The 14,024-nt window shown below is 34.8% G+C and overlaps 1 protein-coding gene across 1 annotated transcript in view; it reads left to right on the plus strand.

Moving 5' to 3' along the window:
* The window catches only part of LOC132558436 (uncharacterized), a 42,937-nt gene that overhangs the window by 6,443 nt on the left and 22,470 nt on the right, over positions 1-14,024 (plus strand). Inside the window, exons 8-21 of the mRNA XM_060223004.1 lie at positions 496-666; positions 959-1,039; positions 1,687-1,810; positions 2,308-2,420; positions 3,833-3,935; positions 5,381-5,538; positions 6,040-6,153; positions 8,235-8,405; positions 8,524-8,631; positions 9,020-9,148; positions 11,016-11,211; positions 11,533-11,662; positions 12,633-12,802; positions 13,808-13,887. Coding sequence (XP_060078987.1) covers positions 496-666; positions 959-1,039; positions 1,687-1,810; positions 2,308-2,420; positions 3,833-3,935; positions 5,381-5,538; positions 6,040-6,153; positions 8,235-8,405; positions 8,524-8,631; positions 9,020-9,148; positions 11,016-11,211; positions 11,533-11,662; positions 12,633-12,802; positions 13,808-13,887 — 1,848 coding nt within the window. The remainder of the gene's footprint in view (positions 1-495; positions 667-958; positions 1,040-1,686; positions 1,811-2,307; positions 2,421-3,832; positions 3,936-5,380; positions 5,539-6,039; positions 6,154-8,234; positions 8,406-8,523; positions 8,632-9,019; positions 9,149-11,015; positions 11,212-11,532; positions 11,663-12,632; positions 12,803-13,807; positions 13,888-14,024) is intronic.

Here is a 14,024-nt window from a genome sequence, read left to right on the forward strand (position 1 = left end):
TGTTCTTTTAGTAATAAGTAAATAATGGATGCAGGCAAAACAGATGCCTCTATATCCATATCTAAAATTATATGATGATCGGGAGATGTTTCCTATAAAAATTCTAAGATTCTCAGTTATTACATATATATAGCCAATTAAATGCTAATAGCATAAACGTTTCACTATTTTCAAGTTGAAATGACATTAACAGTTTCCTCTTTATATGTTGTTTCTGGGAAGGCACACAATTTTTCTACTCCAAGGCGGTCCACGGACACAGTATACATAATCCTCCGTTTCATTCAATTTTCAATCAATCAATTTGATTTGTCTCTCTTTGAGCTCATTTTCACTCAGACATGTGTGATGACAGTTTACATATTACAACAGCAGTACTTCCAGTGTACAATGCTACACTGGTATATGCAGCTTCATACAGTACTGGTAGTGTAGACAATACACCTAAAAACTTCATCAGTAAAGAATTAACACATTAGAACATCTATATCACAGGAAGGCGACCTGTCCCACTGGAACACCTCTGGAAACTGGAAAACTTGTGAAGGAGGCTATGGAACAGAAAAAGCTTTCCAGACGTCTCACATGGACTGTCGAAAGTATCAGGAAGTGGACCTGCTGGAACATTTCCCAGCAGAATACCTGGACACAGCTCCGGACATCCAGGTATAAACTTATGTATGACAGTGAAAACAATAAAACTACATATACCATCAAAAATACTTAATCTTTATAAATAGAAAAGTCATATTCAGTAAATCCATTTTGGTCATTTTCATTGGATAAAACTGTAATTATATGAAGAACTTTGTTTTGAGAGATGACTATGAAAGGGTTATGTATGAATACAATTTTTTTTTCAATTTAAAATTGATATTTTTTGTTAAAATATCAGTAATTATAAGTGTGCAGTTATTAACTGCTTTAAATTAAATTTTTGTTGTGATTTATTTTGAAGGTATCAGAATGGTATCGTGAGGGAGCGTGTGGCGGTGGTTTCTACAACTATGAGGCTAAGTTGCTGGATGCTGATGGAAATGTAAGCTTTTGGTGTTCATTTCACTATAATTGCAACTGATGTAATAAAGGTTTTGCAAGGATGATGCAACTTCTTTCGAAGTATTTCTAACTCCATGCAATAAGATTTGAGTTTTCAACATTTAAAACCAACACCAGAATAACTTATTTCTTTTTATTTGAAACCTTACTTTAAATTGGAGTAGAAAATAGTGGTCGGGTGGCGCAGTGGTAACACACTTGCCTTTCACCTAGCCGACCGGGGTTCGATTCCCGGAACAGACGTGAATAGGTAAGGGGTCACCTGCCCGACTGTTGTAAAATAAATAAAGTTTATATATAAAATAGTGTATAGAGTATATGAAAAGTTCCACTCTGCTGGTCTATTAGTTTTCATTGTGAGGATTTTAAATAGTTAAACTAATAACAATATGATATGATGGATTGGTTTTTAGGCCATCACTTTACATCCAGTGTTACAAGGATAAAAAAGTGTTAGCATAAGTTGACATAACTTGTTTCGCAATTGTTGTAAAATAAATAAAGATTATATATAAAATAGTGTATAGAGTATATGAAAAGTTCCACTCTGCTGGTCTATTAGTTTTTATTGTGAGGATTTTAAATAGTTATACTAATAACAATATGATATGATGCATTGGTTTTTAGGCCATCAAAACTTTCAGCACCGGTCAAATAGGTACCATCTACAAGGATAAAAAATGGATGAACGCAACGACGATATTCAAAGATTATGGACCTGGAGTGCGTTTTGTTGGCATATCATCATTTGGTATGTGTTGTGTGTAATTCCATAATATCCTTTGTTTAACTGACAATGATTCAGTGTATGGTAATACGCCTATTAACATCTCTCAGAGATTCATATAGAATGATCCAGTTATACCTCAGATCTTGTACAAGCTCCATGATGCACTATCTATTTTTGTATTGTAGCTGCCCTTTGTGTTGTTGTTTGCTCTTTGAATAATTGCTTTCTGAAATATCTGTCTTTTCATGTGTCTACCAGTAGGGGCGTGTCTTACAGTGTTGATTGACAGTGTATATAGCATTTCTCTTCGTAATTTGGTATAATCACAATTGATGATAATAGACATTAATGTTTACACAAAAGTTTAGATTGTGTTAAGTTGATATTCTTGTTTTTTTTTCTTTTTTTTTTGTAGTGTTTGTAATTTTAATTCATAGTACAACATGGCTCAATCACAATAGTTTAGATTATATACTTATATACAATAAATTTACATATTTTTTAAAAAAAAATTCCAGGTAAGGATGATAAGTACTGGGCTGGTCACTATGGGCCTCTGATTTCCACCTCTGTTGTGAGGGTGAAGAGAGAAACACATCCTGCAGCTGATGATAGCTACAAAGACATTGAGGTATGTTCTCATGATCACAGACTTACATATACACATACATATCAATATGTCAACAAGGTCACAAACATACAGGTATGTCACAAGGTCACAGACATACAGGTATGTCACAAGGTCACAGACATACAGGTATGTCACAAGGTCACAGACATACAGGTATGTCACAAGGTCATAGACATACAGGTATGTCACAAGGTCAAAAACATACAGGTATGTCACAAGGTCATATACATACTGAAATGTCCACAAGGTCACACACACATGCTGAAATGCCCACAAGGTCATAGACATACAGGTATGTCACAAGATCATATACCTAAGGAAATGCACATAAGGTCATATACGTACTGAAATGTCCACAAGGTCGCAGACATACAGATATGTCACAAGGTCACACATGTACCAATATGTCCACAAGGTCACATGTCCACAAGGTCACAGACATACAGGCTAGTATGTATGCAAGGTCACAGACATACAGGCCAGTATGTATGCATGGTCACAGACATACAGGCCAGTATATATGCAAGGTCACAGACATACAGGCTAGTATGTATGCAAGGTCACAGACATACAGGCCAGTATGTATGCATGGTCACAGACTTACAGGCCAGTATATATGCACAGTCACAGACATACAGGCCAGTATGTATGCATGGTCACAGATATACAGGCCAGTATGTATGCATGGTCACAGACTTACAGGCCAGTATATATGCACGGTCACAGACATACAGGCCAGTATGTATGCATGGTCACAGATATACAGGCCAGTATGTATGCAAGGTCACAGACATACAGGCCAGTATGTATGCAAGGTCACAGACATACAGGCTAGTATGTATGCAAGGTCCCAGACATACAGGCTAGTATGTATGCAAGGTCACAGACATACAGGCCAGTATGTATGCAAGGTCACAGGCATACAGGCCAGTATGTATGCACGCTCACAGGCATACAGGCCAGTATGTATGCACGCTCACAGGCATACAGGTATTAGTGCAAAGTTATAGACATACAGGTACATACGTGTATGCAAGTACACATTTATACAGGTATGCACACATTGTCAAGGTATGTGACATACAAGTATGCTACTTAAAATTGCAGCTTGTGATGTGAAAATAAAAAGAAGAAATTGCTGAGAAAGACAATTAGACTACAGAATCTATACTGACTAAGTTATATGACATCATGTAAATATTGTTGAATCTGTCATTATTCCATTGAGAATTATTCAGATTCTTTAATTCATAGTCAGTTGGTTTGGCTGTCGACAAATGAAAACTGAAAAATATAACTGAAGGGAATGCAAGTTATAATCATGAAATTCCCGTACAACTGTAAAAAATTAAGAAAGTTCCATTGCTGTTTTAATTCTATTGTGTAAGTGAACCTCACTCTCATTCTTACAGGTAAACCCAGATGCGGCAGCATTTATCGCCAACCGAGATAAACTTGTGATGAAGATGTTTGCCGATAATAAAGATTTGATTATGGAATTGGTGGAGGACAAAGGTAAATTTACTACAATTTGTGTGATTATATATATCTCTTACCAGTATGTTTAAAACAAACAAACAAACAAACAAACAAACAAACAAACAACACATTCTCTATTGGGTGCAATATATTTTGCCTTGTTTTTTATTTAACAAATATACATGTTGGGAAAAATAAAAAGAGGTGGAGGAGTCCAACGTCCTGTGAGTTGTACTAGATGGTAAATGTATCGGTAAAGGAATCCTAGGTGGATCCAGAGGATTCTTGCAGAGCTCCATAGACGATAGGTACTAACCACTAACTAAAGGATGGAGCATCAGCACCAAGGATTCCGTGATCAGTAGTTTTATTTGGTTGACATGTTGCCACTTGCTAGGCTAGCCGTCATCAGATACATGTTGATGCGTCAATGCATTGTTAGTTTAAATGTTTGTGGTGTATTTTCTGCTATCTCTTGCTCTCATTTCATCATGTCTTTTACAATCAAACATTATGTCAAGTTGTGAAGGATACAAAACTGCTTTGGAGCCAAAAATGTGAAGTAGGGATTATTGATATTTAAAAGAGAACTCTTCAAGCATGATCTAGCGAAGAAATTCGGATGAAAACTTAGTATAAGGCTTCAAACTTAGTCAACTTAATTCAATGTGCTAATGTTCCCCTTCCCGCACTCCTTCACTACCACATCTTATAAATCTGGGGACAGAAAGGTGAACCCAAAAGAGAAATAGATTTAATTCTTTAAAAGAAAACTTTTTTTAAGTATGATTGAAATGATATTGATGTAGCCAAGTATGTATCATGTGATCAGGGCATCAATGAAATGAATGTTTATAACAACTCTGAAGTGTGCATGGGTTAATAACTTTACACTCCTACAAAGATTTATAAACTAGAGTGTAGCGATCATTCTATATTGATGATATGTTATCAGATTATTACAAAAAAATTTCAGTTAAAACTTAAAATAGCTTTAATGAGTTTCTATTGTGATTTACGAAATGAGCCCAAGAAATTGTGATTTCAGCATCCTTTTATGAGGTAAAGAGAAAAAATCTTGACAATTTCCGTATGAAATAAAAAAAATTACTTATCAAATGGAATGTCAGATTCCCCTCTAATTATCACATATAATCAATTATTGTTGATAATTCACATTTCCACATCAGAACTTGATGTCATTTTACTTCTGTATCTTTGGTTTTCATTTTTTTCAGTCCATCTGCTTACTGTACAAGCAGAAATTTTTGTTGGGCTCAAATTTTTGTGGATATTTTCACGACAAATATCTTGCTCACAAAATCCACTATTACCATAATCCATGTCATTTTTAAGTTTTTATTTATTAATATTAACACAAATTAAAATGAAAATCAAACCTTTCAGAAAATAAATGATTTTGTAGAAAACATATGAAAGACTTTGAGATGTGAATCTGACCTTTGTTTGACCTTTGCCAGTGTTGAAGGAACTTGATACCAGCAGCCAGAAATATGTACCCAATAAAGCGAGAAAACTGAGGAAACACAGGAAGAGAGAAATCCGTGTTTTTGTTTCAAGTACTTTCAAGGATTTCAGTGAAGAAAGAGAGCAGCTTATCAAAAAGACATTCAGAGAGGTAAAATACAGTGTACCATGTGATTGGACAGCAAACCAATTTTAGATACAGCAATCGAGAAATATCATACATTGTCAAATGAAATATATTTTTTATAATTTTGACAGAAACATCACTGCAAATCAAAATTATTAATTCAGGATGGGATGGTGGGAGCTAGGAGGAATTTAGATACTAAACATATAAGGGATTAATAAATATCACAAGGTATTTTTTAATATCTTTCATTTACCCTGGTTTCATCTTGATTTTTTATTTATTCATAAGGAGGAACAATTTAGGAAATCAATTGTACAAAATATCAAATGTAATAAAAAAAATTAACAAGATATGTTAAGTACATACTTTATCCTCCACTGTGTGAGCACTTAAGTCAGAGGGGGAAAAAAGAAAAGTTTATCTAATTTCAATTTGGGAATGAATTCCAACTAGAAGCAATTAAATTCTTCTGTGATCTGTATACAGTGAAAATATGGATTTTTAAATTATTTCTTCCTGTAGATCAACAAAATGTGCTCGGAAAGGGGTGTTTTCTTCACCTATGTTGACCTGCGTTGGGGAATTAGTGAAGAACAGTCAGAAACTGGTCAGACAATCGCCATCTGTCTTCAGGAGGTAAGTTTAGTCAAAATACTAGTCAGAACAGCACCATCTGTCTTCAGGAGGTGAGTTTAGTCAAAATACTAGTCAGACCAGCACCATCTGTCTTCATTAGGTAAGTTTAGTCAAAATACTAGTCAGACCAGCACCATCTGTCTTCATTAGGTAAGTTTAGTCAAAATACTAGTCAGACCAGCACCATCTGTCTTCATTAGGTAAGTTTAGTCAAAATACTAGTCAGACCAGCACCATCTGTCTTCATTAGGTAAGTTTAGTCAAAATACTAGTCAGACCAGCACCATCTGTCTTCATTAGGTAAGTTTAGTCAAAATACTAGTCAGACCAGCACCATCTGTCTTCATTGGGTAAGTTTAGTCAAAATACTAGTCAGACCAGCACCATCTGTCTTCAGGAGGTAAGTTTAGTCAGGGACTAGTCAGACCAGCACCATCTGTAATCAGAAGGTAAGTTTAGTCAGGAACTAGTCACCTTCTGTGTTCAGGAGGTAGGTGTTTTGGGAGATGCTATCATATACAGGACCCTTGTCAGGTTCTGCTGGTCCTTCAATGTGTATGTTGTTATGGCTATTATCCATTTAGTTCAAATTTCATTGATTTTCCCAATTATGATCATATTTGAATGAAACTTAGAGAGCAGAGACAAATACATATTATTAGAAAGATGTAGAGCACAATATGAGTTTGACGATCGATAGAATTGACACTGTTAGGAGATCTGATGCTTATGTTCTGAACTTTGTGCTCAGTTGTTCCAAAGGATAATACATCTATCACATCTATCAAAGGATTTTACAGTAAACATGTATATCAAATCAACATGTTCTAATCTGATTGGTTAATTAATTTTCATGGATCAGTTTTCTTGTTACATTTCCCTGAATATGATGACAAAGAAATACTGGGGAGTTTTATGTAAATCACAATATATATCTATTATATAATTGGCCAGTTGTTAAGGTTATTAGATCCTATAATATTTTTTTTTCAATTCAAATTTTATTCCGATGGCCTAACAGCATCTATTGTTGAAAAACCAGGTTGGAATCCAAATTGCACATCAAAAATTATCTCGTGTATGCTATCCCACTTAAGAAGCCTTTGATTTAATACCCCAGTTAATAATTTGCCCAAACAGCTCAATAAAAAAATACCTCTGTAGTTGTTGGGGTCATCAATATCTCCCTAGTATGTCATTAGTGTAATATCCTCTGGACAGTGTATCATTGATTCTGCTTACTGCTACTTTGATTTTTGTCCTCCACATTTTTACTTTTAACCCCATAAAAAACTTTACTTTTCTCAGTTCTTGGATAAAAAAATATCTTGAATTCATTTTCATATAATATAAGATTTTTAAAAAGTTTAATTTTCAAGACTTACAAAAGTAAAAACTTCAATAGTTAAGACTCACTTCAGAAAATCTCATATGAAATTAAAAAAATATCTAAGTTCCTTTATATCTATATATCTATTGGCCTTGTCGATTCTTTTATGTTTACACACACAACCACCCACACACAAACACACACACACCACCACCATCACTACACACACACAACACACACACCACCACCACCAAACATACACCACCACACACACGCACCACCACCAAACACACCACCACACAACCACACACTCACACCCTCATGAAAACACATACCTGCACATACATGCACACAGTTGGCCATTTGATGAAGAAATATTTCAATTATTTTAAATTTATTGTTGATGGGTACTGATGCTGACAGAAACATCCCTATCTTTGTGATCTTCTCATAAACTTGTTAGTTATTAGTATCCTTCTCCGAAGTATATACAACTATCTTCAAAAGACTCATAAAACAGAAATTAAGTTGTCGTCAGTGTTTTGATATAACGAAAAAAAAAATGTATAAGCATTTAATCTTATTTACAATCCCTAAAATTTTTAAGTTACTGCTGTAATGTTAACTGTATATAATACATACAATCTAATATGATATATTATTTACAAAATATATAAAAAAAACACCATGCTTATACATTGTATATCATAGTTACTTATTCTGTCAAAAACTCTTTTAATATTTTATATAGATTGACCGATGTCGGCCATATTTCATCTGTATGCTGGGTCAGAGATTTGGCTGGTCCAAACCTGAGGACAAGGAGGATGATGCTCTTATGAAGAGTTTTGACTACGCTATCGAGAATCACCCGAATCTTGCTTGGATAGATGACTACCGGAACAACACCAGTGTTACCCAGGTTTGTTACTCATTTGTCAAAGACATACATACATTTACAATAAGCAGTTGTGTACAATTGTTGTTAATTTGTATTTGAAATCAAAATCAAATTTTTGAATATAAATTTGTTTTTTCAGCTGGAAGTACTTCATGGTGTGTTGAATGACATTCAAGGAAGGAAAAATCGAAGTTTTTTTTACCTTCGAGACCCTCCAATAAAATCTGAGATGAGTGAGAAAGAATTTGTGGTAAGTTAAACAGAGAGTATTTATATACCCCCAACTCCTCCCTCCCCCACCCAGATCCCCAGACTTATTCTAGCCCTATCTCTATATCTCTGTTCCTTGAAAAAAAAAAAATGTAAATCACGAAAAAATTTTCAGTTATCTTTAGTGATAAAGAAGGCAGAAATTATCAAATTCAATCTGTATTTATTGCTGTCATTGGCTTATTCTGAATAAGGTTTATAATATTTTATGATTCTCACTAGGCAAGACATCAGGAACTACAAGTGTTTATATATACATGTCTGTGGCTAGTAAAAAAACAGTTGAAAACTGGAAATCAAAGATTTTCTGGTCTCCAAGTGCCAAAAATTGATCTCATTGATTTTTTTCTCTTTGTTTGAAATAGAAAAGATCTGCTGAATCTGCATGGCATTCAGACCGCCAATCCCAGCTAAGGACAAAAGTAGGAACCAATACTGAGCTCAACACTCGGAAGTTTGCCAGTCCGGAGGAAGTCTGTGTAATGATCAAGGAGGTATATATATATATATATATATAGGTAGTCCTCACAGTGATATGTTATTCAGCCATTTAAAATTTACGCCCACATCCTGACCCAAATTTATGATCAGTCTGACTGGGAATTGGGCAGAGCTTCTAAGTTATTTATATGTAAGAACTGGCTAAGAGCAAATAAGGGGCAAATTTGAACAAAACATTTCCGATTTGGATTTAGTTAAATATTCCTTAAATTATGATATTTCACATCAACTTAAACTCAAAAAATTTTAGAATGTTAAGATTTTTAGATATATTTGTTTTTATACATCTTCAGGTGATAGGATTATGAATTTGGTCTTTTTTTACACAAAAGCAACAAAAACCACGATCTACTCTCCAGTAGATATAAACAAGTATTCCTGAAATGTTTTATACAAATATGTGTAGAAAGATACTCTAGGCTATTTGTGATGCTAGTGGTGTTTTTCTTGATAGTTTTTATGAAGGTTTTAGTAATTGACCTCTGACTTGAAGTTAAGGAAGATGGGTTAAATGTAGGACTTAATCAAATTTCTCTAAAATTCAATAGATGTCAGAGTGCTTATAACCAGATGTAAGCTTGATTTTGCTGAATGTTAATATATAGACTGTTAGAGCTCTACAATGTAAATACACTTAAATTCACCTTCATTTAGTTCAATAATTTTTTTTGCAAATTTATCATCAATCACTTTTTGGTAAATTAGCACATGATGAATTTTTGATTTCACAATTAATATCTAATTAACAGTATACGCTTGGTCAGAAACTAGAATTAGTGCAGCCATATTTTAGTGTTACACTTTACACTTGGTCAGAAACTAGAATTAGTGCAGCCATATTTTAGTGTAACACTTTACACTTGGTCAAAAACTAGAATTAGTGCAGCCATATTTTAGTGTAACAGTATACACTTGGTCAGAAACTAGAATTAGTGCAGCCATATTTTAGTGTAACAGTATACACTTGGTCAGAAACTAGAATTAGTGCAGTCATATTTTAGTGTAACAGTATACACTTGGTCAGAAACTAGAATTAGTGCAGCCATATTTTAGTGTAACAGTTTACACTTGGTCAGAAACTAGAATTAGTGCAGCCATATTTTAGTGTAACAGTATACACTTGGTCAGAAACTAGAATTAGTGCAGCCATATTTTAGTGTAACAGTATACTCTTGGTCAGAAACTAGAATTAGTGCAGCCATATTTTAGTGTAACAGTATACACTTGGTCAGAAACTAGAATTAGTGCAGCCATATTTTAGTGTTACAGTATACACTTGGTCAGAAACTAGAATTAGTGCAGCCATATTTTAGTGTAACAGTATACTCTTGGTCAGAAACTAGAATTAGTGCAGCCATATTTTAGTGTAACAGTATACACTTGGTCAGAAACTAGAATTAGTGCAGCCATATTTTAGTGTAACAGTAAACACGTAGTCAGAAACTAGAATTAGTGCAGTCATATTATAGTGTAACAGTATACACGTAGTCAGAAACTAGAATTAGTCCAGCCATATTTTAGTGTAACAGTTTACACTTGGTCAGAAACTAGAATTAGTGCAGTCATATTTTAGTGTAACAGTATACACTTGGTCAGAAACTAGAATTAGTGCAGCCATATTTTAGTGTAACAGTATACACTTGGTCAGAAACTAGAATTAGTGCAGTCATATTTTAGTGTAACAGTATACACTTGGTCAGAAGCTAGAATTAGTGCAGCCATATTTTAGTGTAGAAAGCCTTGAAGTCAAATTGTTGCTAGAATGTGTATGTTAAATTTGTTGTGTATAAGAAGTTTTAAAGAAGAACAACCAGAAGGATTGTACATTTTTTTTTATATTTTCTCCATACTGATCACTAGGACCTGGAGTTTTGTGTCAATGAAGACTTTCCAATTGGTACGGAACTGACACCATTGGAGCGTGAACAGGAAGCTCACCAAGCCTTCGGTGATGCACGAACACAGGTGTACATAGGCAGAGAACAGTACTTTGTAGACATTGACAAAGTCATGCAGGAAGAACGCGACCAGCCATTTGTCTTACTTGGTGAATCAGGTACTGGAAACGGCAAAATTTTTTAAATAATAGGGTCTCACTTTTGTGACATTCTGGAAATTCCAGAATCTGTCTATATTTATTTTTCAGTTTAGTTTCTGGCAATATTCTAAGAATATTTGTTAGATAAAAATTTCACCTAGGGAATGACCTTCATAGTTATAATATTAATAGTTCAAATGAAATCTAAGGTCAAAGTAAAGCGTCAAGCACCATGAATATTGTCTTGAAGTCAGACACACAGACAGATCCTTCTGCTCGACCCATATTTTGACAAGTCACTAATATTTACTTTACACTTTTTTATTGTGGATTTTTCAGGATCTGGCAAATCAGCACTTGTAGCTAACTGGGTGAAGCGTGTACGTGAGAAAGAAAAGGATAGTTTTGTCTTTGTTCATTTTATCGGCAGTTCTGCTGAGAGTGCATCCTACCTGAAACTATTGCGCAGGTAAAGAAAACAACCACACCCTTTTCCTAAAAAGTCGTGAATATGATTCAGAGTGGGTTTTACCATTCTCCAGCTTGACAAATGTTTTAGTATTATATACTGTATTTGTCCTGCAGTATACATGCCTGATGATAAGCCCACCATTAGATGGTGAAATAGGTTATTTGCAGGAATTGAAGTCAGAATCAACGTGATGGCCGCATGAGGTTATTACAGAATAAATATGATCCTTGCATCTAAGGTTTGAGAGATATATCTGCTAGGATTTACTACAATGAAGAACCATTGTGTCCCTGTTACTTTTCCTGTCTTCTAAATTGTATCTCATCTAGCTGTCAGAACCTAGTTTATAGAATAGAAGTTCTTTAACCACAACCGATACAAGATTGGAGTGTGATGTGTGACTAAACATGGGTCACCTTCATCTGATAAATGACCGGTGTGAATCGTACTTACCATTGACATATTGAGTGTACAAGATAATAAGGAATTGACCATTTTGTGACTGTACTATAACTATTCAGCTATATCAAAGATATGAAGAAAACCTGATGATGATAATGTGTTCATTGTTGAAGCATTAATCTAACATGTGACTTCAACATCCATATAAAATTTCCCACATCTTTAACAGATCTTTGTTAATGATCTCTAATTAATTTAGAGAGCAATTTATTTAATAATCATTAAATCTGGGAGAAAGAAAATAAAATTACAGAAAATCTATAATTTCCCTTAGAAATGTTAATTGAATTTCATAATTGTTTAAAAGTCTAACTTTGCATTTTTTTAATTTATCTAAAAGGTAGAATTTGTAGCTTTTCTGATTTGTACTGAAATGGAATATATTGCATAGTTTAGCTACAGGTAGGTAGGTTATGTTAATTTATAATGATTATAAATCTGTACTAAATTCAGCTGCTGATTTTCTGCAGAAAATTCTTGAATTATTTTACGTACTGTTTTGTAGGCTGTACGAGGAGCTCAAAGCCTTTTTTGACATTGATCTGAACGTGCCGACCTCTGACACAAACTTGGTCCTTGACCTTGGTCGTTGGTTCCGGTTGGCTGCATCACGAGGACGATGTGTGATCGTGTTTGATGCCTTGAATCAGCTTAATGATGGTTTAGGGGAAGATGGTAGGTCATGGTGCAAGGGTAAAACCCGTGAACCCTTGGATTCTCATATTATCATGAAAGAATCGATAATGGTGGGACTTTCTATTTCAAGTTGTCTTTATTTGAGAATATTTATGTGTGTTGAAACTTAGATAAGTCAACAACAACAAAAAAAGAGACACATATTACAGTTTTCTTTGTGAACCTATATTTTAATCCTGATAATGTGTTTTACATTGAAATTATAGACAACCCTGTAGTGTTATTCCACCAAATAATTGCAAATATGCATTTTTTCACTTTTTCCCCAAATTTCATTGTTAATGGTATACAAATGAAAAACAGGTATGCAGTGAAAAGTGAAATCTTTAGCGTCAATGATTTCCTGATTAAGGAAGTTTATATCAACAATGTCACTCTTTAATAATGAAAATTAAGACATTTATGATATAAGCAATTTTAAGTCCAAACTCCAAGTGGAGCATCCTGACCTCCATTTATACTGGTAGATTATTCTGACTATCACTTATCCTGGTAGAGTACCCTCCCAACGTTTGTTCTAGTAGAACAACTGGTCCAGTGGACATTCCACTTTCTTGTCTTCACCCCTTACTTGATTTCAACCATCCTGGTAGAGCATCCTGGCATCAACCCACCCTTGCCCTGACCCATCCTGATCTCCACCCTCTCTTGGTTTCCAAAAATCCATCCCATTGCCTTCACCCATCCTGGCCTTCACCCACCCTGACCTCCACTCCCCTCCCTTACCTTTACCCACCCCATTGCCACCACCCATCCTGACCTCCACTCCCCTCTCGCACCTTTACCCACCCTATTGCCACCACCCATCCTGACCTGCACTCCCCTTGCTTACCTTTACCCACCCCATTGCCACCACCCACCCTGACCTCCACCCCTCCTGTACCTTTACCCATCCCCTTGCCACCACCTCAGTCCTGGTCTGTAGTGCTATGGTAATGTACTGCCTGATATTTAACATTGATTTGCTCTTTACTATCTTATCAGGTGGTGAGCATGATCTGCTATGGATACCAAGAACTTTGCCGAAAAATATATTTATGTTGCTGTCTACGCTTCCTGGACGGGTAGGTAGTCAAAATTATCTGTACCCTTTAGAATTCAATATCACATGGAACGTTTAAGGATCTCTTCACGAAAATGTTTAAAAGTTGCTTCTTGTTGAAACAATTGCTGTTCTGTTTCAAATTAAATTTATTAATTA

Source organism: Ylistrum balloti, unplaced genomic scaffold (assembly GCF_031769215.1).
Source record: "Ylistrum balloti isolate Yb309-2 unplaced genomic scaffold, AGI_CSIRO_Ybal_v1 Utg370790, whole genome shotgun sequence".
Classification (NCBI taxonomy): domain Eukaryota; kingdom Metazoa; phylum Mollusca; class Bivalvia; order Pectinida; family Pectinidae; genus Ylistrum; species Ylistrum balloti.